This window comes from Ascidiella aspersa, chromosome 1 (genome assembly GCF_963924565.1).
Source record: "Ascidiella aspersa chromosome 1, kaAscAspe10.2, whole genome shotgun sequence".
Taxonomy (NCBI): domain Eukaryota; kingdom Metazoa; phylum Chordata; class Ascidiacea; order Phlebobranchia; family Ascidiidae; genus Ascidiella; species Ascidiella aspersa.
The window spans coordinates 37,407,955-37,435,545 of NC_139447.1; the positions used below are offsets into that span (position 1 = coordinate 37,407,955).

At 38.0% G+C, this 27,591-nt stretch overlaps 3 protein-coding genes across 3 annotated transcripts; all 3 read right to left on the reverse strand.

Annotated features, from left to right (window-relative positions):
• Positions 1-976: 976 nt before the first annotated feature.
• Positions 977-10,200, reverse strand: LOC146170358 (uncharacterized). The gene is made up of 6 exons (XM_083388396.1): positions 9,253-10,200; positions 8,503-8,641; positions 4,486-4,602; positions 3,854-3,991; positions 2,385-2,631; positions 977-1,676 (listed from the first exon to the last, which is right to left on the reverse strand). Exons 1-6 carry the CDS (start codon positions 10,198-10,200, stop codon positions 977-979), a joined length of 2,289 nt encoding a protein of 762 aa, XP_083244522.1.
• A 6,375-nt stretch (positions 10,201-16,575) lies between these two features.
• Positions 16,576-19,257, reverse strand: LOC146170359 (calcium homeostasis modulator protein 6-like). Its single transcript, XM_083388404.1, has 3 exons — positions 18,772-19,257; positions 17,786-18,007; positions 16,576-16,881 (listed from the first exon to the last, which is right to left on the reverse strand). Exons 1-3 carry the CDS (start codon positions 19,255-19,257, stop codon positions 16,576-16,578), a joined length of 1,014 nt encoding a protein of 337 aa, XP_083244530.1.
• Positions 19,258-21,590: 2,333 nt separating this feature from the next.
• Positions 21,591-27,366, reverse strand: LOC146170360 (calcium homeostasis modulator protein 6-like). Its single transcript, XM_083389380.1, has 4 exons — positions 26,847-27,366; positions 24,347-24,568; positions 23,673-23,722; positions 21,591-22,370 (listed from the first exon to the last, which is right to left on the reverse strand). Exons 1-4 carry the CDS (start codon positions 27,321-27,323, stop codon positions 22,160-22,162), a joined length of 960 nt encoding a protein of 319 aa, XP_083245506.1. The 5' UTR covers positions 27,324-27,366; the 3' UTR covers positions 21,591-22,159.
• Positions 27,367-27,591: the final 225 nt, after the last annotated feature.

Below are 27,591 nucleotides of genomic sequence, written 5' to 3' on the forward strand. Positions count from 1 at the left end.
TGTATTCCAGCCATATATGTACCCAAATAAGTTGGGTTTACAGCTAAGGGTCGGTATATAAAGTGCGAATGGAAAAAATTCCACCTTAACGATTTACAGTTTCGGCCTTGACGGTTTTCGAACTTGCTATTGCGCGAACACTCGTCGGATTCGGGACTCCAGTATAGTCCTACCGGACTCCGTAGCCCTGTTGGCATGTAACCTACGTTATTTTTTTATCTGCTACCTTCCTAATATGTGTCCCACACTAATTGCAAAAAGGAAAGGTAAATTATTTTATTGGCAAAACCAATAGCGAAAATGTAAATCATAACAGTGTAGCACCAAACCACCTTGAATAGAGACAAATTGAAACGCAAAACAGCCATAACAAGCTAAAGTGTGCACGGACTCGGCAACGTAAGAGTACACGCTGCAATTTAAATGGAAGAATTGAGAAATCTGGGATTTGAAATAGTGAATCTTCACCTTATTGTAAAATTTTTCACACTGTTTTAATGATTTAACACCTAAATGAACTAAAATACCAATGCCCACGAAAAGCTGCTGAGTTCGCGCTTTTTCGAAATTTATCAAACAAAGTGTACCCTTCACACTGGTGTGGTTGAATAAATTTTTCCACAGCGAAAATTAAAAAAAATCTTAAGTCAAAGCCTGGAAAAGCTATAATTTTGTATCACGTTTTTCACAATAAGTCTTGGAGATCTCGTCGCCCTAATTCTCTTATTTTGAATCTATATTCGAGCACCTTTGTCACGGGATTTCAGTTCAAAAACATCCGTTCTGCGAACTTACAATACCTTATTTAAAGAAAGACGTGGACGGTTGGAAAATTAAAGTTTGATACACTGATTACAGGTTGTATAACTCGCCTTCTGACGTCGTGTTTTGCAGCACGTTGCTGGAAGCAAAATATTTGCTGGTTTACCCTCGACCCAATTTTTAATCTTTCGAACCAATATCTAAGCACCTCTTATCACGAGATGTCAGTTCCGACTTTGGACGCAGACTGTTCGCATGGCAACCTAAAATTCGTCTTCACCGACTCCCTTCCATTAAGCACTATCCTCCTTAGAGCCGGAACATCCTCTTGATCTGAATCCTCTTCATCCGCTTGTCGTATCCCAGCGCTCCGGAAGATCTCCATCACTTTCTGTTGATCTCCAACCTCCTGAGTGAGCCTTGGGATTCGGTGCGGTGGCGCCACCACGCGGTCACGCCACTCTGCTTTACCGCACCGCGCGATGGTGCTAGAGCGACGATTGTCTGTTTGTGGTCTCGTCTCGCCTGTAAATGCGATTTGACGAGGTAAAGAACGTGTCCTGGCGTAATAATTTGCACGGTTTTGTTGCGCTGATAAAGTCGCGCTTCTGCAAAGCTCAACAGACTGTTGTTTCCTTAGCAAAGGATCCATTTGAATTGTCCAATCATTTTCACCTTTTTCTTGATCACTTTCGTCGGGCGTGGTCCTAGCTTTCGCGATTTTTTGTACCATTTGTTCAAATCGTGAATCAGCGTCCCAGGGCTCGATGGCCACCTTCCCCTCAGCCCCAGGGGAGGCCTGATTGACCGAGCGCATGGGTGTCACCCTTACCAAGTTACTTGGATGTGTCTGCATCGGGGACTGATGTCGGGAGGCTGGAGTGGATGAGGTTGGTTGATCTATTGCTGGAGAACTGGATACAAGTCATATGGTAAGATTGTCGTTCAAGTATGAAGTATTAACTAAGCTATAAACATTCGAACATTAGTGCATCAAATTTGGAGGTTGTAATTAGACGTAAAATTAATATACAAGCCCATACAGAAGTAGGTTGCATTTTAGAATCAGTGCCTTCTCACTTTGTTAAAATAAATAAAAAATATATTCCAAACGTTAAAAATGCTACCTACTCCTGTGCGGGCTTTGATATTCTTATTAGAACCTTAGTTGCGCAAGTTGTGTTTTACTTAACTACAAAAATCATATTTTATACCTATACATTTAACGCCGATTACATAATTTAATGTTTAATTTTCACTTTTCTTCAACATGTGGAATTTTAACTATTAAGTCAAACTCAAAAGGTCACAAGAAATGCCAAACGATTTTGCTCCAAATGGGAAAAGTATTAAGTTTGTTTTTAACTTCGTAAAAGTTTTCGAACTCTCCTGGGAAATAACTATGCTCCGCAAGCTTGGCCTAACACACCTAATTAGAGCGGTAACCCTAGTTTGTAAGTTTTTTTTATTTTTTAGTAGTTACCCTTTTTTATGGTGCACAATGGGGGTTCTTGTGATTTTATAGTGTCCTATAACAACCTCCGCAATCTATAGATGCCAAAATCAGCGTTATACCTAGTGGAATAAGAGCTCTAGCCTTATACTGTCTACCGCCCACTAACCTCGTCGGCGCAGGAACCTGCTTGCCGCGCGGTGGCGTGTTGAAGTTCTGTGCCGGGTGTAAAGGAGCCATAACACAGAGGAAGCTAGCGAGAACAGAAAGGACGAATGCTGACCAAGCAGCGCGGACAGCAGCTCCATAAGAATGCAGGACAAGGCTTGGAAGGAAGTAGATGTCTTCGGGCGCTCGCGTCATCTCAATACGACACTGGATGATGTGTGTGCATAAACAGGACAACTGGAATATACCTGGCACATGGAATAGAGGACTATTTTCCAGGTAAGCATCATTAAAATGTAAATTACAGGGATAGTGTTGTGTTCGGCGTGGTCATTAAACGAATTCTCAATGTACAATGAATAAAGAACTTTTATAACCTGACGCTCGCCTTCAATGTTTCGCAAAGAATTTAGCTACTATCATAATAGTGGAAAGGGAAGGTCTGGAATGCTTGTCTTCATGTCAGTTTCCAGTTGCGATTAGTTAATTTTCTAAATAACAAAACGTTTTGCCGCACACTTCTCCTTAGTACACAAATTTTGGAAATATATAAACCGAAATATTTAAAATAATAGTTAACATTGAATTTGTGTTTGCATTTTATAAGTAAATAATGGAGAAGGCTTGGTTGGGATAATAGCTGAAGGATTTTTAGACGCGCCAGCAAACCTGATCTTTACATGAGTAAAGGCAGGTGTAGATATTTGAGTTTTGTACAGCATTTGTCTGCTTCTACTTAAATTTGCTCAGGTGATTACTAGTCCTACCAATGGATTTACAATGGCACACCGATTATAATACAAGATGATACATACTTATTACGGCGTGCTGCCTACAGTTTGCCTGAAATAGGCAAGTTATTGAAGCGCGAAGAGCAGTTTTACCTTAGGGAGAACCCTCTCTCAAAACCGTAGCAATAAGCTTTTTGAGTTAAGTGAAGCACTTATATGGCGTGAGCTGTAAGATGTTATTTAACATCGCGACCCAAAGTTCAAATTTTCAGCTGAAAAACCCACAAAGTAAAAACACAAACTTTCAAATCAGCGCTTTTCGAAAATATTTACTGCGGAAGCTCAACACGGGGGAATACCCGACTTAAAGCGGTTGCCTAATCCGGAGCGCGACCGTACGAGAGAAGTACCGAAAGAACTAAACAAGCAGAATATTTAAAGTTTGCAGTTTTGTAAACGTGTCATTTCGAAATGACTTCCAAGTCAAATCTTTTTCAACAAATTTTAAAGTTCCAGTTATAGTCACAACATTGTATCTAAAACAAACAACAAACTTATAAAATTGGTGAACGCCTTCTATTTTGACCAAAATTTGCATAGCAAACACCGAGAAAAAATGATGTAAGTAACCTCATGTTACCAAAATGTATTTTAATAAAGCACCTTATTTTAACCTCCAATTGTTTTCAAGTACAAGTTAAGTCATTAGAAAACAGTGATTTAAGTGCGCTTAACTCACCTGACATGAGCATCACTAGGCCTCCCGCATATTGCTCGAAACCATCGTTGCAGAACCAACCCCATGACGTCACTAAAACACCGGACAATTGCGTCACTAGGGCCAGGAAGAGAAAGGACGCCACTGTGCGGCGAACATCTGATAACATTTTGAGGATAAATGAGAAAAAAAGATAAATTGAAAAAAAAGCAAAAATAAGGCGACTATATTTACTTCGTAATAGAAAATTAGAAAGAACAAAACTATTTTGTGGGAAAAAGTATTTTTTCGATTTTGTAAACCTAATTAAAAAGATACATCTTGTATTAAATAAACTGGCTATTAAAAGCAAAATAAGGCGACTATATTTATTTCGCTAATTCCATACAGTTTTGACCGTAATTCGTTTGTCAAATATTACATTTTTGGCCGTGCATCAGCACGTTTTTAGTTGTAAATGATATTCTGTTGCTTTAAATTACTAACTTTGAAAAAGTAATCAGTGATTTCAAGCACTTTTTGGATTTCCACTTACACTCCTCAAGGCACAAAACTTTGTTTTGTTCCCTGATACCTTTTAAGACATTCAAATTTCCTGTTCATTTTAGATTAGACGAAATATTAACATTTGAACACTGTGAGAAGTCACGTACTTAGCAATGTGGCTTCATCTTGGTAGATCTTGCTGGTTTCGTTTGGGAAAAGTGATCTTGGCAAAGCAGTGATGTCCACCACTCCATACAGAACTGGCATGCATCTGGTGAGGTTGCCTATCAATACAAAAATTGGCATTTAGCGCAGAAGTAAATATCACAACTGGTTTGGAGGTAGCTTGATAATAAATTTTTAAGGCAAAAAGATCGAGTAGATCGACATCATTTAATGAGACGTTTCGATACAAACTTGTATCGTTTTTTTGGTAACTTTTTCTTTAAATTCCTAAAAATGCGGAAAAATGTTTTTTAAAGCTTTTGTTGTCAAAAGCAATCTGCAGCAGTCCTTGGCAAACTATGGCCCGAGAGCCGGATCCGGATCCCAAATTAATTTATTTTGGCCCGCGGGTATTTTTGGTAACCTTGCCTCAGTGAAATTACTTTTTGTTTACCGTGAATTTCGATTTTTTTTTAATTAATTACAAGTGAGGCAACTCAGTTTCCCTTTTATTACCAGCTTGTCAAAACAATGCTATTTATTTGAAAATTAATTACAACTTCATTTCAGTCCCTCTTTATGGTCCGGCTCGCCACTCCATATTCTGTTTCTCATGCGGCCCCAGTCAAAAGTTGACAGGTATCTATGATAGCTGATAACAACAAGTTTAAACTACAGTCTACACAATCCCAAGTAAATCGCCTCACCTAATATATTTGCAACTAATCCCATAGTCTTCCTTCTAAACGGATTTGCGGCAAATTTTTTACGATAATTTAATGTCAAATCTCTGGAGTCCTAGAACCCATGGGATTCCCCAAATCACGTTGAAAGAAGCAATTTGCAAACCGACAACTCGCACTTAAACTCGATTACACGCGTGTTACGGCACAAATGGTGTGTCGAGACGAAAGTCGCGTGTCGTGAATACAATAATTAAAGACAAGCTACTATAACCCCTAAATACAGTTATGTTAAAAATAAATTTTTTATGGTATTGTGTATGTCACTTTTTTAAAATGGCTTTAAATGGACACTGCATAGATGTAAATCCCTGTAGACCGACCCCCGACCGCTATAGTTAGACGACCCATGAAGTGTCACGACACCATAGTTTTGCAAGGTCTAGCTTACATTTTCTTGCCAGCAATTAGCATTTCAAAAAAAAAACATTAAATGACTTTTGGATCTTGCTGTCATTCAGTCATGTTCAAAATGTATTATTTGTCGTAGACGTCCAACGTTTTTCGTTTCAGGTTGGTTTAATACAGGGGTTCTTGAACTGGGGTCTGTGGGCTAGTTTTCCGTGAAGGACAGATTAAAATCTTGGTTAAAAATTTAAAAAAAGATAAGAAGATTGTATAGGGTAATATCTTGACCGATATACTCATTACAATGATTGACATGAAAATTGAGCCTCGCAATATATCTATTTTCGGAAATATTACCTAAAAAAATCAAAAATCAATTAGATATGAAACCAGACTTTGAGTAGACATTATCGGGGCACGGTGCCAGAATAAAACACTAAGTACCGGACATGTTATCGTACGTCAGAACACCCGTCTCTGTGCTAATTCAGTGTGATTTCTCCCGCAGCAAAAATCCAGATTTATCCAGATTTAGAAAAAGTGGCGTCAATATCTTCGCTGGATTCGGCAGCGTTGCGTCAATAATTCATTGAAACACGTGTCTTGCGTCTTAACTGTCAGGTAGCAGCTAAATATACGCCATGTACCACCATCCGCTGACAAGTTTGAGCTTGCTGTTGTGGTATTGATGACGCAAACGCCAAGTTCCATTAGCTTGTCTGAGCGTGAAAGCTGGATTACTGGAACACGGGCCGTGTTATTCAGCTAATACAACACGGGACTTACCGAAACTGTTGTTTTGTTTCTATATCCAACTTTTTTCGATCGTAACATAGGTTTACAAAAGTTTTAAATGTAAGGAAAGAAAGTCTCCCAGAAATATTGCATACAATCAAAATGCGTGGTTTTCTATCTTGAAACAAATTTCTCAGACAACAATAAGTTAAGTCGCTGTTACAATTTAGTTAATGAAAGCTTTTTTGCCAAACAATCCATTTGGCTAAAAATGTAGTTTCCGGTCAAATTTTACATGTTTTATTAATATTACTAAATTTTAAACGGAGCCTTTGACAAAAAAGCTGAAGTGAAAAAATAGTTTTACACCGCAACACACCAAAAGGGTTGAAGCACTACTAGGGACCTTCCGATACTTATTTCTACATCCGGCTTTTTTCTTATAAAGTTAAATTTTGTGCATCCTGCAGTTGCTATATTTTTGCATCTTGGTAACTTAAGGTTAAATTAGGAAAGGCTTGTTTAACGTAATATTTTAAAATGAAGTGAAAAACAGATATCGTTTTATGTAGCTTGATAACGAATCTAAAAGCCAAAAAGGGCTGGTAAATCGACATCATTTTGATAAAGACGTGTATTGCCGAGGTCTATTTGTATCATCCTCAGTTAATGACATTAACTACTCGACTTTAAAATTCAATATCAAGCCACATCACAGATCCGCGCATATTGTACCTTTTCGTTTTAGTAATACAAAAACAGATTGCCTAAACAAGTTTTAAAAAGCTACAACAACACTCACTTTTACGTTTGGTCTTCCAATACTGATTTAGTCAACAATTGAGCGTATTTTTACCTGTTACTAAGTACACTTGGCTTTGGATGAATATTTATTATTGGTTTTGGTCCCCAATTCACAATCACTTTTATAAACCAGCGAAACGCTTTTCCCCGGAGTATTAGCGGGCCACAACCGTGATAGGGTTTGCGCTGCAGTTAATAACCTCTATAATCCGACACTGATTGTGAACATGAATATTAACGGCACATGATGAGATTGGCATTACCGCAGATTCATATTAATGTGGAAAATCAGCTACTGAGCCAATTTTATGGACCTAAAATCAGTTTTAATTCGGCGTGAAAAACGTGCACATAACCAGATGGACAAAATACTATCTTTGAACAAGCACTATATGTACAATGTGCAAAAAGTAATCGCAAATGCATGTGGATCAGCGGGCTATTCAGCTAACGTTGATATATAAACATTGATTTTCAGCTTAAACCCAACCATTCTAATAATTGTTATATATTGGGTTATGTAAGGTCTTCTGGTGCGTCAGTACAATAAATATTTTCAAGTATGTGCTCAAAATTTACTTTACTGGTTTTAGATGATAAATGCGTAAAAAACTACGTAAATCTAATCCAATCAAAAGAATAACTCCAATCAATGCAACCGAAATTATATAAATAATTTATACTTTTTGTGCGGCCCGGAAAGACACAACCATTGACCGGCGTTTAGGGACCACTGGCTTAAAAACTTTTTATTTATTGTGCTCGTTTAAATTAGGTTGAGACATTTAAAGCATGTCTGTAATTATTGTGCTAACGATAGACACACAAGAAACAGTCGTTCAGGCATCGGTAACAGAATAAATACCAAAGTACTGGACACCCCTAAACCATCCCAAACATATGATTGCCTTATCTCATCATATGAGCCGACCACACAAGAAACAGTGTTGTGATAAGTCACTTACATTTAAGTCACTATTGTAATATGCTTGGCTTTTGTTTTCGTTGTATTGCGACCTTGACTACATTTGCGTTGGGTTAAATTAAGGTATGAGCAAACTTGGAAAAACCTCGATTGTAGCGTAAAAAAAGCCTTTGTGCATTTAAAATTGCCCAACGTCCTCGAAGGAGCGATCAGGCACTCGGCGGCCTTGGATAAACTAATTGAAACAAAACGGACAAGAGACAAAGTAGAAACATAAACTTGATTCGAGCGTAAACAAATTTAAAGGCTAAAAAATTCCATTTTGTAGGCAAAATGAGCGAAATTACAATTGCAATTTTTTAGGGGGGTCATAACCACGAGAGCCCCTTAGATCCACTCCTGCCTGAAATTCATCGAATCCTCAAGCCGCACCCTTCAACTTTAATGTTCTTTTAGTTACTTACCGCAATCGATGAGTTTAGCCAGCAGGGATCCAGCCTCTGGCAAGTAGCAAGTTCTCCACAAACCGGTGGCTGTAGTGAACTGACGATGTTCACAAGAAGTCATCTGGACTCCAGCGTTGCTCGTACTCATGTTCGATTTCTGCGAGATCATTTTGTGGTACATTAGTGGTTCTCAACATAAAAGAGATTACTTACGGTAGTAAAACGAACAACTCAAATCGAAATTACTTTTGAAATGTAACGTGTCCTAACGAGTTACGATCAGTTACTAGAGAAGGGGCGACTACAAAAGAAGAGTTACCTGAAGTAATAACTGACGGTACTTTTTTTACCTGACGGTTGTCTTTGACCGGATCACTTCGGGTAGTGTCCTGCCATTTTTCAACCGCGGTTTTGGGGACAGTGAAGTATTAAAACTACATTGGCATTTAATGGTGAAAATGACGGCCCAAATAGACGTTAAAAGCGACATGCTTTATTTTCAAACGTTTCGTCAATTTCTAATGCCATCATCAGTGATATGAAGGACACATCAGTTACACCCGTTTATACATTGGCATTTTATTGACAGTTACACTAACACCATACAAAGATCTAAAAATGTTAACATTCTGTCGATGCGCAGTTTAATTCTGGCCCTACCTCAGTGAGTGCTGTAATGACAAGTAAATAACTTATATATATAAATTGACTTGTGCTACACCTATACATTGTTAACCATCGTGGTAAAACACAAGAAGCAAACCTCACCGCTTTGTTCTCTCCTTCATCCTTTAAACTCCTCCTCTGCGCTGTGATGTCTCTTCCTCCAAAGGATCGGAGGTTTGTGGCGAGATCACGCACCAGTTCCCTCCATCGCAGAATCTTCTCGGCTTCGGGAAGATCGACAAATTCCTCTCGATATCCAAGAGGAGTAAGACCAGCTCCAGATCTCCTAGAAGACCCAATTCCACCAATAGAATGACTCAAATCTCTTCTGAGTCGTATGGACGACCTGTCTCTTTTAGAAGCACCTCTTAGATTCGCCCCAAGTCGCCTTGGAGTTCTTCTTCCATCTGGAGAACCACTCAAGTATCTTTCGGATTTCTTATAACTCCCTACCCTACCATAAACATCTCTCGAAAACGATCCAAATTGCCTTAAGGTAACAGCATCACTCAAACCTTCCTGGGGAAGAATGGAAGTCCCACTTTCACCCAGAAAACCACTCGAATCTTCTTTAGAGTGCCTTGAGGTCCTTTTCAAACCAAAGTAACCATTCAAGTCTCTTCCGGATTTCTTATGACTCCCACCCCTGCCCAAAACACCTCTCGAATCTGCTTCAAATTGCCTAACGGTATTCTGCTTACCAACAGTACCACTCAAATCCTCTTGGGAGTGCCTTGAAGTCCTTTCTCCGCCAAAAGAACCACTCAAATCTCTTCCGGAGCGCTTTAAACCTCTGTCAACACCCGATCTAGTTCTAATTTTCAGTGGCGCGGGTTTCAGGGCTTCGTTTCCCCACCTAGCCTTTACTCCACCATAGGCGTGAACCTGCCATGGACTCAGCCCTTCAAAGACTTCTTGCTGTGGGCAGAAGCGTTCGTATAAAGTCGCGTCAAGTACGTACCAACGCTCGCTGGCCATCGCGAACGCCAGGAGGATTGTGGACGCTGTTCCAAGGGATATCCCAGGTCCTAGGAGCTTCCAAGCTGCCATGAGATGTGAGGCAGCATCAGTTCATTGTTGTAGAGTGTTGGTTTAATACAAATTAACCCTAGCTGACTACAAAAAGTGTTAAAAATTTTATAGCGGTGAACCACTGTTGTTGAGTGTTCGTTAGCTGCAAGAAAGCGTAATTGTTAAGATATAAACACAAACTGCAAACACAGCCGCCACTGACAATTCTGTCGACTAAAATTAACTATTTCTAACATATTTGATAGGTGGTAACAGCTACGCTTGCTATAAAGTGAGTTTTCAACCTATTTTCGCAAATAGACCTACTACTTTCTGATAGAAAAAAAGCGTTTTAGTTGTTGTACTGCAAAAATAAAGAAATGCCATGCCGTGTTCGTCCATCAGTTAAATAAAAAGCTGGGTTTTGCGAAAACTCTACGCGTCTGAAGTCAATAAAAAATTACTATACTTTTTAGTAATTGGATGACGTCAATAAAACCGTGACCATACATTAAAGTAATTAAATGAAGCCGGTAGCCAACAATTTAAAAATAATAGCACAGATCACATAAAAAGAAGAGCAAATAAGAATACCGTTTCTTTACTTTTTTGCAAATTCTACCCCTTAAAATAAATAAATTTCTCAAGTTTAAGATTGTTCTTAAAGCAATGATTTTTTATTAAAATGGTACATTTAATAAAAAATATAGCCGGAAAAAATACCTTAGTATACCGATATTCAAATAAATTTATTTCTGTTGGAAACTTACTAACCTAGTTAAAGGCCAAGCTCCTAAATAACCGTCAATCGGTTCTGGTGACTTAGTCGGTCATATATAAACAAGCAAGATGTTGTTTGCTGATCTACCACACGCAATTTCGCGTAAAATATTCAACGACTGTTCTGAGGTTCGGCTGTTTCAGCACCCTAGGAGTTGTTACAGTTTCGCATTCCACAACTTAAATCTTCTTATTATGTAATTCTCACCTTTGTCCACTTTGTCGCCTGCTTTTCCGAGAAAACATTTACTCTTGCGGCTTGTCTTCTAATTAAGCGAAGAAATTCGAATTGCAACAGCGCTAACCCCGACCCTGGCATTACCCTGTCTTACCTCTAAGGTTCAAACCGACCAATCGAGCCAAGAAAAGCGCCATAAATTATGCAGCCGCGCCTAGCATCGCTGACAGGTTGCAAAGCTTTCTTTGTCTTTGTGACAGCGTTGCTGTATCGGGGCCAGCAAATGTAATTGACAACTTGACGTGCTGCGCGAAGCAATTGACCAACGGTTCTTAATCCGATAACTGAAGTGCTGGTTTAATTGCAGACTTTATTTAATGAAAAACTGGCACTGATGACAAATTGTATTTTACAGTTGCACAACCGTGCTTCGTCAGGTCAACAGTCGAATATCGGTTCGCAACCAAATTGAAAACTCTGTTAAATGTGTAATTTATATCGAACGATTCGCAACCTGAAGTACTGATTTAATTGCAGACTCTTTTCAATGTAAAAACATGGTTTTAATCGAACTTGATTTATGTGTTGTTTCTTTTCAGCAATTTAAAATACGCTCAAAATTTTAAATAGCGCTCAAATCAAAATAGCTTACTTGGAAATACTTTTACCAAAAACAAAGCTTTAAAAATAAAACAAAAATATGAATTTTCGTAGATACAAAAAAGAAACGTTCATTGGGCGCAGAAAAAACAATGACAAATTGGATTTCACTGTTGACGAGCTTGCGCACAACCGTGCTTGCCAGGTCAACAGTCAAATAACGGTTTGCAAGCAAATTGAAAACTTTATTAAATTTGCAATTTCTACCTGGAGTGTTAATTGTAAGAGTTTTTCTAGGGATGGGCAACGACGCAAAAATCCATTTTATTTAACAAGCTGAACAATAGAACAATATTTTTTTCTTTTTTTGCATTTGCCTTATTTGCAAATATTTAAAATTAGGGAAAATATTTCATTTAAAGTGTTCAATGCGAGTGTTAAAATGACAACTTTGAGGTAAGATTCGATTTTATTAGGATTTGGTGTTGGAATTGAAATAAATAAAATCGTAATAAATCACTTTGCATTTTACGGCATGTCGCGTTAGCCTTATTTTATACTTTTTAAACAACCCCGGTATTTAAGCAAGTTGTAGTTTCCCTGTCTTACCTACAACTTTGTTCGGCAAAGGCCAGCCAAAATTTACTGATTTACTTTTTTTTTAAATTAGCGTAAAATTGCTGATTTTTTTAAATTCGCGTAAAATTGCTGATTTAAAAATTCTGGTAAAATTACCTTTAGCTATTTTTTTGGCATAAGCTACCTCGACCGCGGCCAGCCCAATAACTAAACCCGCTATCACTCTTCCCTACTTCCAGCCTTCAAGCAGAAAACTTGACGGTCGTAACTCGAAAAGCCAACCACTGACCTTGCTACCGACATTATTTACTATTGCTATAATAGTAAGTATACTTTTTCTGCCATTTAAAGTTCCACTATGACTGTTACCCAAACAGAAGGCAACCTAAATGCCAGAAGGCACTTCTGTACACTGAGCCTTTAAATAGCAGCAACAGTAGACAAAAAAGAATCTAAATGGACCCTACGAACCACGCCCTAACGCCAACTATAATTCTGCATCTGGCAATTCTTGTAACCAAAAAAAAATCCGATTTCTAGCACACTGCTGTACATTCCGTCTTCAAAAAAAGCAGCAGCGTGGTTAACAGCAGTCGAGCTGTCACTACGAAACAACGCGGCCCCAATGATGCTACTAATCCCGCCTCTTAATTTAGTTTTGCTACTGTTTACTACCATCGCCACTTCTAGCTATACTTGTTAGCCACGAACAAAAAATATGTTTTCTATGAGATTGCAGTACATCCAGCATTCAGGTAAAACAGAAGCTGAGCTGGTTTTCCGAAGACCTTACGAAGTCGGCCAATCTTTCCACCGCTATTCATTTACTGCTGCTTCTTTTTCTGCAAACTTACCTCCTAACCATAAGTAAATAGACATGCCACAAAGCACTAGCGAACATCAAGCTTTAAACAACAGCGGCAGCATCCGCATAGTCAACAGCAGCTGAGCTTACTTTACGAAGCCAGTCCCAACGACTACTACTTATCCTGCCTCTTTATTCACATTTGTTACTGTTTACTTCTAGCACAACTTCTATAGCTACTTTTTCAAACCACGAACAAAAAATCTGTTTTCCATGAGGCTGCAGTTCATTCAGCCGACAGAAAAAGCAGAAGCTGAGCTGGTTTTGCGAAGACATCGCGGAGGCGGCTAATCATGCCATCGGTATTATTTACTGCTGCTACGTCTTTTTCTGCAAACCTAACCTCCTAACCATAAGTAAAAAAGTATGCCAGAAGGCACAACCTTACATTAAGCCTCGAACAACAGCAGCATGGTGAACAGCAGCTGAGTTGGCTCTACGAAGCAGAGCGGCGCCTCCATCGCTAGTGATTAACCTGAATAAGGTTGACGAGCGTCGTCAATGAGCAGCGAATCAATTAGCGAAAGCGTATGTTTTGGGCAGGAAGGCGCCGGTCGATGCCAGTAAGGTCAGTGAGGTTAGGGGTTAACTTTTGACTGGCCTTTGTAGTGGCCGCCGCCAGTGACCATTTCTCACAATGCTTTTTCAAAAATTCTTGAAATATTTCATAATTTTCCAGTAAAAAAAAAATTCGCCTCTATTAAAGAAATCTGAAAACATTTCAATCCGTTTCGCAAACGACAACAATAAAATATTTGAGAGAGCGCTAAGTTAGGCAAAAGTTAAATGTTGACAATCAAATTAACTATTAATAAACGTTATTGAAATAGCCCAAAATTTTTAAAGTTATTTCAGATTTTACTTTTTGTTTTGAAATTCGTCTTCTCGACTATTAGGTAACAACTTTTCAACCATGTTAAAAATCTTTATTTAAACTACGACGCGATATTTTGCCCACTTTTTAACAGTCCGTCAAAATATATAAGCTTTAAACAAAACTGTACTCTCTGGTGCATTTTTTTGCGTGACTTTAACATATACGTTTCCTTTTTTTGTGATTTGTTTCTCTATTAGGTCACAAATTTTCCACCGCATTAAAATCCTTGAAAGTATAATACGTTTTCTTTTTCCACTTCCCAAATTCCGCCGTTGTTTTTTTATTGTAGCTGCCTTATTATAAGCTTAAACAAAACTGGACCCTCTGGTGCTAAGGCAGCCAAGTAAACTCTAGCCTTCTGATTGATTAAATTTCATTTGGAAGGTTGTTTATTCCACCCCGTATAATGTTTTACTTAAAACTAAAACACGATCTCTTTGCCAGATTTTCACATTCGTCCTTTTTTCTATTGTAGCCACCAAACTCTAAGCTTCAGGCAAAAGTGAATCATCTGGCTCCAAGGTAGCCTAGTAAACTGTAGCCTTCTGATTGCATAAGTAAGCTTGACACACGTCAAGTGGTGGCAGTAACGGTTTCTTGCGAGTCGATTGATTGGTTGAAAAGTCAATAAAAGTGCGTCGGCGTTCGTTTGCCGCAAATGGCATAGGGTAATTCGCGCGGATTAAAGTATTTTATTCCGAGGTCGGCCATTAGTTGCATTGAGCGAAATGCAAAGCGCGTGCGACGTGGGACGGGATTTGACCATTAGACGATACTAATCGTTACTGAAGTTTAGTAAAACAATTGCAGCATGTTTACAACATGAATTTTAATGGTCCATTATAGTTAGTCTGTACGGCGGGGTCAGATCACTAAGTCTAGGTATGTTTATAAATAGGTGTTTCATTGTCTTCTGCCAAAATTCTGCCAAATTTTTCAAAATTAACACCGAAAAAATTATATTTTTTCACTTTGACCAGATCAGAGTTGCCAGCAAAAAATTATAAATTGTCACTTTTTTACATGTCAATATTTTAATTGTTCTAGATCAGGGGTGTCCAACACGCGGCACGCGTGCCAAATTTGGCACGTGACCTAATAAAAAATGGCCCGCAAGCCCCCTAAAAATACAATTGTCAAAAAAGCTAACTTTGTTCTACAGCCAATTGTCATTGTTTATTCGCAATACAAAACAATCCCAGCAATTACGACAACAAACAATTACTTCTGAGCTTATCACATTATACTGTTTTATTTTTTGTATAAAAGCGCTTTTAATATTAGAAAAAAAAAATAGTTTCTAAAGTTTGGCACGGGAAGAAGTTGTAAGATAAGAATTGGCACGCCGACATGTTTGAGTTGGACACCCCTGTTCCAGATACAGGGCTACAGTAAAACATTTATTTGTCAAAAATTCTAAATTTTCTTTGTTTTCAAGGAACAAAACGACAACCAGAAATCTAGATAAACTTCGAAAAACATAGATCTAGTTGCAACACACAATTTATCGCTTAACAGTGCCACCTGATTTCCAGATTTAATAGGAATGCGGGCATTAACAAAGATTGAACTATTATGTAATAATCGTTTAATGGTTTGTTGAATAATGTTAAAATAACGTAATATTCATGTTTTCGCAATCAATCATAGTCAAAAGCATTTTATACCACCGGCACGATTTACGAAAACACAAACGGAATGGTAAATAGGACGAGAATAAAGTAGCAGCAATCAAATAACCACAGTTTGGGCTAAAGGCCAGACCACTTCATTTTGTAAGTTAGGAATTTAGCGTTTATTGCACATATCATAATTTTAATTGGTTTCAACAAACACATATGAATCGTAAGTGCTTGTATGATCCCAAACTTGCAAATAATATTCCCTCTGTCCACATCTAGCGTTAATGTAAATCATAAATTAAAGCGAGCAAAGCCTACCTATTTTTAAAATAGCCAATGAGGTTCGGGTATTTTTGGTATTTTTAGTCACTTAGTAATTAATGAATTATTAACAATTTGTTATTTGATAATTGACGAAAGACACACAAATATTGAATACGTGTAAGCTTCCAAGTTTTTCAAACTCAAAATAGTTACATGAACAACAGGAACAAACTGAACATATTAGTCAAAGATCTTAAGGCTAAACTACTTAAGAAAAGTAGTCATGCTAATTTAATATGGGTGAAATAAGTAATATTAAGTTAAGTTAACTATAGGCTGTTTGTTATGATCATTTTGTTTATCGTGACCTTGACTCAAGGATTGAATCATAGTAAGAATATCAAAGAACATACAGAAGCAGGTACAACTTAAAACCAATAAGCTCTTTATTCATAATTCCTTTCTTTCTTGATCTCTACCTTAAGGTACGGTAGCAAAAAACATTCTGAAGCTCCAAACCTGGAGGTACAGTGGCAAACACATATGTGCGACGATTTGGGGAAGCCAACGTCGCAATTTTTAAGTTAACCATGAAATTGCGTGATATTGAAAAATATCCTCTGAAACTGTATTCTCCTCCCACTTCTCTTTAGACAGCAGTGGTGTCATGTATAGCTTCCTCATGGATATCTTGCTCTTTATCTTTTCCCTCCTCTTCTTTATCTTTTCCTTCCTCCTCTTCTTTATCTTTTCCTTCCTCCTCTTCTTCGTGGTGAGCCTCCTCTTCCTTGATCCTCGCCTGCTCCTCTAGGATCCACTGGTGGAGGTTGGAGTAGAGCGCCAGGTTGTGCTTGTCTCTGTGGAACTCGTACACGGTTGAGATCTTGTCCCACTCTTCCTTGCTCCTTCGTTCCTCCATGAACTTCCGCACGTTTTGCTCCGCGTCCTTCTGCGCCTGAATCCACAAAATCCATATTTAAGCGATTATATTTGTTAAAAAATAATGACTTGACCAAGTAATTTTAGGCTCTTGAAAGAAGGTCGATAAAAACGGCCGGTTTTCTGCCAAACTACTGTTCCGATAACCAGTGTCGTAGCTTAAGTCACCGATTTACCACATTGCACTTAAGTTATTGCTGCGCCTGACGAGGAAACTAACTGATCTCCTTGCAACCAATTGTCTGCTTTCAGACTTGACTAACTAGATGCAGTTTAGCGTTTGAAAATAAGATTAAAATTCGATTGATAATGAATTCCAAAGCCAAAAAGGTCGAGGAGATCAACAACATCTTGATTAAGAAGTTTCAATACGAACTTATATCATCTTCAGTTAATGATACCAGAATCATTTCATTTTAAATAGAAATTAGTCTCATAAGAATGTGAATAGTGTATAAATGTTTGTCAATTTTTTTCATTTTAGAATTGCCTGTGCTTTTCAGACTGTAAAATCCATAAGTCGTGTTGACCAAAGTGTATTGATTAATTTTTCTCCAGTGGACATCCAAAAATGCTGTTTGGACAAGTAAGTATAAAATAAGAGCACTATCAATTAACGAAACAGATTAGAATTGGAATTTGCCGCATTTTTCTCCGATTCATTAAATTAAAAACTGGAACTGTCTAGTTGTTCCAATCTGAGTTCCATTCACCACAATGTTAAATTATATACATAATTTACATTTGTTTGTCATATTATAAGAATCCTTGCTATTTACATACGTTGAGTTATAATTCAATTTTACTTTTCCCCAATTTGGTATTTCCCATTTTTATCTAATCTACGACATCTGCAGAGCTATAATTGTAATTCCAATTTAATTTAAAAAAATATTTTTAAAAATCAAAAGTTTCCGAACCTTTTGTTTCATTTCGACATGGAATTGGTCTTCCTCTGAAGCGCTGTAGAACTTGTAGTACTTTGTGTGGTAGTAGGTGAGCGGAGACGTGCACCTTGTGTAGCTGAACGCGATGTACGCCAAGAGCACAAAGACAGTGGTCACCAACCAACCAATCAGCTGTGAGAAGCTACGGTTGTCCTGGTAGGCGTTTGATGTGTAAACGATCTTGGCGGTTGCAACCTGCGAATGGATAGAGTGATCTTTAGAATAAGGTAAGTTGCTCATCAACGGTGAAATTAAACACTATTAATACCTGTAAATTGTTATTTGCTAAGATAAATGTAGCCTAAAAAAATGTCAAGTATATTTTGTCGAAACTTGAATTTCTACAGTTTTACAAAATTGTAGTTCATTAGAAATTTTCGCTACCACAAACATTTAGTTTGTGGTAACTCTGGCGTTAACATTTTGTGCCGACAACATCGCGAGCGAACTGAATTGGTTCCTGTTGAAAATCCCGATAGCCGGTTACGTCACGAATTAATGACGTCATCGACCCTAAATGCCGGATGCTAGCAGACATTTTTTGTACAAAGCCTTTGTCTTCGTATGATGGACTAAATATACATAACGCCGAGAGTTGGAAAACTTAATTCAGATATGGTTTATCGAAATACGAATTAGTTTGAAAAGCTGAAAGTTACTAAACGAGCTAAGTGTATGGTAAGACATAATGACAATATTCCTTACAACGATGTAAAAAGCACCATAAGTTATAAAACAAAGTATGTTTACCTACCTAAATTGTAAAAGATAGCTATACCTGTATCTATATATATTGGTAAAAAGTATCAAATCAAGTGTCAAATCTAAATGAAGTTGTTAAAGACTCGGAATAAGTTCCAGGGTCAAATATTTTTGAAATACGCCATACGGCTAGCTCGATCCATGAAAATTATATATATGACATATTATTATATATATAATTGTAAATATTAACTCACCGCTTCGCAAGATACAAATGATGCCCCTGTCCTGTCGACATCGTAAGGTAGCGTTGTGAGTGCGCAGGCCAGGAACCTTCCGTCCAGCAAAGCGATCGCTATCCACGTGAACGGGGAGATTGAAGAGGATCCAACAACCTCCATGATCGTGAAGACGTACATTCGTCTCTCTGGAAGCTTTTTTCTGTTCATTACGCCACATCCGGTCATCATTTTCCATAACTTTGGACTCGAAGCAATGCAGAGCAAATACAAGACAACTGCAGGTGCTAGGATAAAGCTCAGTCCATATCCGAGGTTTAGAAGTTGTGAGCATCCCCTGGTTGCATTACAGCTCAGCTGAGCAACAGATACGCAGGGACAACGGTAGACGGCCAGGATTGTGAGTTGTTCTATGCCTGTCGTGGCCAACGCTACAGTGGTTATATAAACCGTTCCCCTGTAGTCGTTGGCCATCTTTGTCATTGCGCTCAGCTGTTTCGCCATCGTGCTGCTGTTTCCTGTATTCCAGCATCTTGTGCAAGTCTTAAGGCTTACTATGAATATCAAGTCTATGTGTATCTGTGGAAAAATGGCTTCCGTAACTGCATTGCACTGTAACTACGCTAAGCTTTTCATATAGTACCAGTTGTACTAATGTTAGCAAAGTGTGCCTTTTTATTGTTGGCTTGTACTTATTCAGAAGAACTTTAGCACAAATAAACACTTGCGCATATTTAATCGTTGAATATCTTGATATATAAGTATTTCAAAGTATAAGAATCCTTTGTTGAGCAAACTCATTTAACGTCTTACTTCATTCTACCTATAAACTCAAGAGAACCTACACAATACACATTATATGATGATGCAATGTGCTAGTTACTGCCAAGGCAAAGTTGGGCTGCCAGCACAAGGTTAAAAGCTCAAAGTCGTGCACTGGAAAAGTATACGCAAACTCACATTATGTCATGTCACGTTTTGTCCAATTATAAACGCAGTAGTGGTTGAGAGAAGTAACATGTAATTTTTGTATTCATGCTAATCAGAACACATATATCAATCTCTTTAAAGGTATTTTACTCAACAGGCATTTCAAAAACTTTTTACTATTTAGAATACTTGGCTTTACAACTGCTGTCAACTAACCCAGACATAAACAAATCACATCCCCTTATAGTAATGTTTCAAACATACATCATGGGCAAGAAACGTTTCGGAAGTGTGTTGGCGCTAGATTAAGGAAGCGTTTAAAGAAACAAATGGGAAAGTTTGGACTGTGATGGTAAACTTGGAAGACACAGTAATAGCTATAAAGCAATAATATCCATAGCTGAATTATTTGGAAATCGCAGTATTAATACCAACAACATTTTGTAGCCAAATACGCAGGGGTAACTCAATGTTTTTGCACATTTTCCGAAATACTTTTAATATACAAATGGTTTTGTACATTAGAAGTATTTCGAAATTCTTAACAGGACGAAAAAGCGAAACATTGTTTCAACCGTTTTCGGGCAGCTTTTCCAAATGGTTTTTGTAAGCTCAAAGATACTATATAAATTCATAATTGATGTTTCTTTTTTCTGAAACCGTTAAGAATGATTTAACTCATGACTTAAGCCGGACAAGACTAGTTTCATTTCAATTTCCGATTTAGAACGTTAATATTTTAAAAGTAGGACAACTGTTTAGGCCAGGGATGTCCAACATTTTATTAAAGTGGGCCGCATTGACACTTGAAATCTATCAAGTTTCAAGATTAAGTATTGGCCTTTAGAGTTATAACGGGCCTTTAGAGGTATATATATATATTTTTACCCATACTATGCTATTAGTGCGCCCCTAAAAGCTGACTGGTACATTTTAATAGGCTAATATTGAACGTTTAAAATACTACTAGGGAGTGAAAATGACTAGCGGGCCGCACAAAAATTTCAGGCGGGCCGCAGGTGGACATTCCTGGTTTAGGCGCTTTGGTTAACCTGTCTAACCTTCAAGAAATAAAGTGATGGCATGACGCTAAACCGTTTAAAAATAGAGAAATATTTTGTTGAAATTAAATGTTTCGGATTCGACATTTTGATAAATTTACTACGTTAAACCGCTTATATAAATGGCAAAAATACTCATTTTTGTGAATACATTTGTACATTTCTTGTAGCATTGACTGGAATTTTAATTTTAAGATAACAAATACAGCACAATAAACTTATTAACAATTCCATTAAATGGAAGAACATTCGCTTGGATTGTAGTAACAGCATAGGCAAAAAAGAAACACAGTAATTCAAATTTATTTGCGAGTGATAGAAACACAAGGCCCAAAGAAATACAAACGAAAAGCGTTTAATAAACAAAGGTAAATTATATGTTTTTACACCAGGTGCCTTCGGAAACTGAAGGATAATTCCATGGGAAGAATAAAAGTAAAATGGATTAAAAAGCGTGGCAAGACGAACACAGGTCAAATATGTGTGCAAAGCAGTTACTTATGAAGGAACCAGACAACATTCATATTGATGTGCAAAATCATTTTTTTGTAGATCGGTTTTATAGAATTGGTAAGTACAAATCTTAAAAATATAATTTACCCATATAACTATGTGTGCCGTTGTTGTAAGTCAGTACATCTTTAATAGAGACAGAAAAAACGTATTCGAACGTGTCTAATAATCCATATAGCATTTTACTGTTTCAAAAAAGTAAATTCAGAGGTTAACTCTTTTATATCTAAGCATTGCTAAATCTCCCATTATGTTTTGCGTTTGAAAAAGGTAAAACAAATTTGCTCACGGTATCAGTGGCAACATTTTGTTTTCAAGAATGCGCGTTTAATGAACTGGCCTACTGCCTTTAGGGGAAGGCACATTATCGTTTCACAATTGTGTATGAAATGTAATTTCACGTTATGCTTCTAGGTTTAAACAGTTGAAACTATACAGTGAATTCTGCATGAAACGTAAGGTAAGGCTCTGTTGCTCCGATCCAATATCATCGAACATCCCCATCCTACTAACATAGGCCTTGTAACAAAAATAAAGCGCCGTTTGCACACAGCTGCGCTAAACTTAGCTGGGCGTGAAATTATTTACACTACAGCTGAGCTGGACGTAAAATTGAACAAAGCAAAATCACTTTCACGCTTCGATGGCGCGCAAAGTTTGAAAATCGCTCCAAAGCGTAAGTTTTTTAGCTGCACGGGGCTTGAGTTTAGGCCTTAAGCATTTTATGTATTTGTTAAGTTATTTTATTGTTAGTGATTTAACGACAATCAGGTGACAGCAGTGGTTTAGCGTTTTGCAGCTGTGTATAAAATGTAATTTAGTTTCACGTTTTGCTTCTAGGTTTGCTGTAACTAAACAGTGGACTTTGCATAATAACGAAAGGCAAGGCTCTATCGCTTCCCTTAAACAGCAGTGGTGTCATGTAAAGCTTCCTCCAGTATTCCTTCCTCTTTATCTTTTCCCTCCTCGTCTTCTTCGTGGTGAGCCTCTTCTTCCTTGATCCTCGCCTGCTCCTCTAGGATCCACTGGTGGAGGTTGGAGTAGAGCGCCAGGTTGTGCTTGTCTCTGTGGAACTCGTACACGGTCGAGATCTTGTCCCACTCTTCCTTGCTCCTGTATATTTCAACAGGTGAGACATTTGCAACAATAAGTAAAGCAGTCTTGCGTAACTAATAATTTAAAGCTTTAAGCGATTTTTCTCTGCATCACATCTAATCAAATATCAATATAACAAGCAATAACGCTGGCATAATTTTGGTAACAAACGTTTCAACAAATCATAACTGATCGGGGTAGCCTAAAAATACTTGCAAGCAAGAAACTGCGCTAGCAAACCAAATGAATACATACTTTCTATGCAACCTGACAGTATGTATACAATTTAACTTAGAAGGGATAATTTCGTGTTCATATCTCAGTTGTGGTCGCCAATGTATATTCCCACAAAGAACATGGCCACCGTGCTCTCTGAAATACACTAAATCGAAACTAAACAAACGATGCATTGCAAAGGTCATACTGTCAGGTCCATGGGCACCTCCACGGGTGGGGCAATGAGGGCACTTGTCCCCCTGGAATTCCAAAATGCGATTAATATTATTGTTTCGAAGTGTAATATTTATTACTTATTAAGGTTATAGATTTTATTGATTTGTATATAAATTTCTACTGATATGAAATCTTATGTACATTTTAATAGCATAGGTACTGAAGTTAATAATAAATTGCAAAGTCAAAAAGGTCGAGTAGATCGACATTATCGTGATTAAGACGTTTCAAAACGAGCTTGTATCATCTTCACTAAAATTAAGAGGATGTCGATCTACTCGACCTTTTTTGCTTTGTAATTCATTATAAACTTCAGTACCTATGCCTCCCTGAAAATTTTTCTGCGGGCGCCTCTGGTCAGGCCGCTTATACATTTATTGCACATTCAAATAATTCAGCATAGCTCGCTTTCAATAAAATAAGCTTGCAGCGCGTTAGAAACACGTCTCGCCAGTAAGGCGTGCATTGTTGTTGCAGTAAAATTTGAAAACAACTAACGTCGCAGAAAAAGCGAATGTGTTAAGGAAGTGGTTCCCAACCGGGGTGCCGCGTCACCCTGGGGTGTCATTTCTAATTCTCAAGGGTGCCGAGAGATATTTGAGAATCTTTAAAAATCTGATTTTTGCTCAATTCTTACAACTTTTTTTTTACCTATGGAAAAATCTTGTAGGGGTGCCGCAATATGTTTATTATTTCTGGGGTATGCCACTAGCCATAAAAGGTTGAGAACCACTGCGTTAGGGATTAGCTGGCTAACAAACTTGATGCAAGGGAAAGGAAATACGCCAGGACGTTTCTAATCAAACTTTTTGAAAGCACACAAAAAACGAACTGGTTAATTAACAAATAAAGAAGCTCGCTACATACCTCCGCTCCTCCATGAACTTGCGCACGTTTTGCTCCGCGTCCTTCTGCGCCTGCATCCACAAAAATCCACATTTAAGCAATGATATTCGTTAAAATCGTCATTTTGATTAGTGTAAAAATGCATGAAAAGCGATAAAACACACAAACAACATCAAAAAATCTTCGAAAAGTAAAGTTTCAAAATAAATCGCCATAGTATTGGATATAATCGATATTTCACGGTTACAGACGATTTCGAAATACCTCTTTTATCTTTTGTGTTTAAGGTGGGCCTATTTCAAAATCGTTTGTAGCAGCGAAATGATTATATTCAATATTATGGCGTTTATTTGGAAACTCAAGGTCCTCATTTTAATGTAACGCCGTTAAGTTATAAATATATGGCCCGAAAATTTAATTTCGAGACATATCTTGTTTTTGCCGTTGTTCTTTTTTGGTTGCTATGGTTTGCTATGGTTTGCTTGACATGATTCAGACCGATTTTTGTGCGAAGCTTTATAGAAAAAGTAGACATCGTAGAACCTTCAAATTTCCAGACATGGGGTAGAATGGTTTGTAGGTGCGTATAAGAGGCTTAGGAGTTCGCACCCCTAGGTGCCCTAATTGGGGGACAAAAAACAACAGTCTGACGTCATCGTTTTAGTTCTTTACAGCTATCTACTCGTGTTTCAAACCTTTTGCTTCATTTCGTCGTCGAACTCGTCTTCTTCAGATGCGCGGTAGAACTTGTAGTACTTTGCGTGGTAGTAAGTGAGTGGAGAGGTGCATTGAGTGTAGCTGAAAGCTGCGAACCCGAAAATAAGCACCACTGCGATTGCCAACCAGCCAATCAACTGCGAGAAACTGCGGTTGTCTTGATAAGCATCCGACGTGTAAACTATCTTGGCGATGGCAACCTGTGAATAAATGGAAACACCTTGTTTGGGACAGTTTTAGGTTGCACCAGAAGCCTTCGGAAGATTAACAGAATTAGCTGATATGATACAAGCAAGGAGGGCAAGAAAAGAATATAAACCTGCGGTGAAGTTTGAACTCACGTCCTCGGTCATACCGGGACCGCCAACGTTTTACCAACTGAGCAACACAGGCTCAGAGGAGAGCAATGTGAGAAACAGCCATACTCCATTAAGCCGTTGCATCCTGTTCACAAAACTAGCCTGCAGTGAGGTTCGAACTCACAACTTCAGTCATAACGAAAAAGGCGTAAATAACCGTCGAAGGCTAGTTTTACCCTAAAGCTAAATTGTTTAATGTTGTACAACGGAAGCTTTCGTGAGATTCACCGAATCTGCAGAGAAGGTTAGAAAAACAACTCTGCTGTGGCGAGGTTCGAACTCACGACCTGCGCCAAAACGGGGCCATCGCTTTCCCAACTTTGCTACACAGTAGAAAATCTAAGGGGGTGGTTAAAATTGGCATTTATCTTTTTAACCATTTTTAACCAATGAAAGGTTTCTATTTATTTTCAAAAAACAATATTTCACGAATTATGATAAACATCACGTTATCCAAAATAGGCAAAAATAATGACGATCATGTATCACGTTAAAAATAAAGCAATCGCACGATAATTTTTTCTTGATGGGGAATTTCAGAGAATTTGCTTAATGTGCTTCAACGAAATTCATGCCTGCCAAATACGGCCTTAAACAAACAAAGTCTCATAACGTTTTGTTTTGTCATGGAAACTTCCTTTGTCGGCGAAAATTTAACGAGCGAAAATACCCGCGGCGCAACATAACGGGAATTGTGATTATTTTGGTGCGATATTGTTAAGCAACCACACGCCAAGGCAAAAAAGCTATGCCTCAGCGTAATACATATGAATAAATGTAGAATATTTTTTCATCGTGGGATTCATAAAAATGTATAGGGATGACATCATGAAGTTACGTTATCGCGATACGTCTAAAATTAGCAAAACAATTATGCAAATCTGTGTTGCGCGTTTTATGCAAATCACCAGAGGAGCTGTTTTTGATTTATATTACCATGCCTGGTAGCAACAGTTTATATATGCAAATCATTGTTGTGTTTCTTGGATAACTTGCCATTTTGATAAATTCGTTTAAGCCTCAATGCGTCGTGCGCCCAATTAACCCCTCGAAAATAAAAATTTTGGCAAGTTTACCGAAATAAAGGGTTTTTTTGCTTTGGGCGAATCAATAATTCTTATTAATGTAGCTTTTATACTATAAGTAACACTTCTCCAACCTCAAACTTTAACAAAATAAACGAATTGTGTGGTTTTCTTAAGGTCGCTTTTATGACGTCGCGTTTAGATGCAACTTGTGACGTCATCTCTGAAACAAAATGTCATGGCCCTCCCCCTAACAAAAAATAAAACTTCTACATCCCCGCCTGCTAACAAGCCTCGATATATTTAATAAGCACACATATCGGACTTTATTCACCCTGACGAAGGTTTAGTGTGAGCCAGGCACACAAATCAAGGCCGGATGCGACTCATAACCATGCTGCAAATGGGCAAGCCGCCTACTCACCGCTCTGCAAATAATTTAACACACTTGCAATATGCAATCCTTGATCATGGAATCATAATCAAAAAGGTAAATTTGTTTTATCGATTTGCGAAGATTGTGTGGGGTTTTGAGATAACAATAACCATAATTAAGCTATTGTTCATTTTACGACGCTGTGTAACAACACATTTAAACGAAAAATAAATATTTAAAAGCTCAATACGTGATTGTGGTAATCTGTAAAGCAATACCAAACAAATTGCCCAACTCCGCATTTTAAAGACAGGACTATAAAAAAAACTTACCACCATGCGCTAAATTAAATCGTTATCATTGGGCCTAGCTTATTATAGATATTTAAAATTGTTTCAGCAAGCAAAGGTTCTTTCATAAAACTACAGACATCGCAAGAAAATTATGTTGTTTTAAGTTTAAAGGTTTTTCTAAAATCGCCAACTTGATTTATTTCTTATAATCCCAGTTTTATCTTTTCATAATTTGTCTACAAGGGCAAATATCAAATTCCTTTATAAATAAAATACAAAGTTATAGAACAAACTAGAGCCTTGATTTGTTTGTATTTCAACGAGGATATATGGTGATCTCTATGAAATTTAATAATCGTTCTTCATTTAACTACAACCTTCATCCATTATGCTCAAAATGATATGACAAAACTTTAGCAACTTACCGCTTCGCAAGATGCAAATGATGCCCCTGTCCTATCGACATCGTAAGGTAGCGTTGTGAGTGCGCAAGCCAGGAACCTTCCGTCGAGCAACGCGATCGCTATCCAAGTTATAGGGGCGACCAGGGAGAAGGCAGACACCTCCATAATCGTGTAAGCGAACATGCGCTTCCTCAGCCCTGCCTTGTAATTACAACCAGTCATCATCTTCCATAACTTTGGACTGGACGACATCCCGAAAAAGAACAAAGCTATAGCTGGGGCTATCATGAAGCTTAATCCATATCCGAGGTTGAGAAGTTGTGAGCATCCCCTGGTTGCATTACAGCTCAGCTGAGCCACAGAGACACAGGGACAACGGTAGACGGCCAGGGTTGTTAGCTGTTCTATGCCTGTCGTGGCCAACGCTACCCCGGCCGTTGCAGCCGTCCCCCCGTAGTCGCTGGCCAGCTTTGTCAGCGCGCTCAGCTGTTTCGCCATTGTTATGCTGTTTCCTGTATTCTAGGGTCTGGTGCAAGTCAAGGCGTTTTATAAGCTGCAAAAAACGCATAGAAATAACGGTTAGAGTGCATACAATTTAATTTTGGTTGACGTTGTCTATTTTCGGCCGCCTAAACCACAAAACATTCCCTATGGACATCTCTAGAAGTGTTTTCTGTAACCCTATATCTAACTTTAACTCTATAGCGTTCTTTGTTTTATTCCACGTGGTATCGTTACGAAATAACAGTTTGAGTACAAGCAGTGA

What these genes read in the sequence shown, in the direction of transcription:
- LOC146170358 (XM_083388396.1), bottom strand. Translation starts at nt 10,200, where the DNA reads ATGGCAGCTTGGAAGCTCCTAGGACCTGGGATATCCCTTGGAACAGCG. An exon ending in AGATGAAGCCACATTGCTAA is followed by an intron (nt 3,992 to 4,485) that starts GTACGTGACTTC and finishes AAATGTTATCAG; the next exon opens with ATGTTCGCCGCACAGTGGCG. An exon ending in CAGGTTCCTGCGCCGACGAG is followed by an intron (nt 1,677 to 2,384) that starts GTTAGTGGGCGG and finishes ACTTGTATCCAG; the next exon opens with TTCTCCAGCAATAGATCAAC.
- LOC146170359 (XM_083388404.1), bottom strand. Translation starts at nt 19,257, where the DNA reads ATGGCGAAACAGCTGAGCGCAATGACAAAGATGGCCAACGACTACAGG. An exon ending in CATTTGTATCTTGCGAAGCG is followed by an intron (nt 18,008 to 18,771) that starts GTGAGTTAATAT and finishes ATCCATTCGCAG; the next exon opens with GTTGCAACCGCCAAGATCGT. An exon ending in ATGTCGAAATGAAACAAAAG is followed by an intron (nt 16,882 to 17,785) that starts GTTCGGAAACTT and finishes TTGTGGATTCAG; the next exon opens with GCGCAGAAGGACGCGGAGCA.
- LOC146170360 (XM_083389380.1), bottom strand. Translation starts at nt 27,323, where the DNA reads ATGGCGAAACAGCTGAGCGCGCTGACAAAGCTGGCCAGCGACTACGGG. An exon ending in CATTTGCATCTTGCGAAGCG is followed by an intron (nt 24,569 to 26,846) that starts GTAAGTTGCTAA and finishes ATTTATTCACAG; the next exon opens with GTTGCCATCGCCAAGATAGT. An exon ending in AAGTTCATGGAGGAGCGGAG is followed by an intron (nt 22,371 to 23,672) that starts GTATGTAGCGAG and finishes TGAAATATACAG; the next exon opens with GAGCAAGGAAGAGTGGGACA.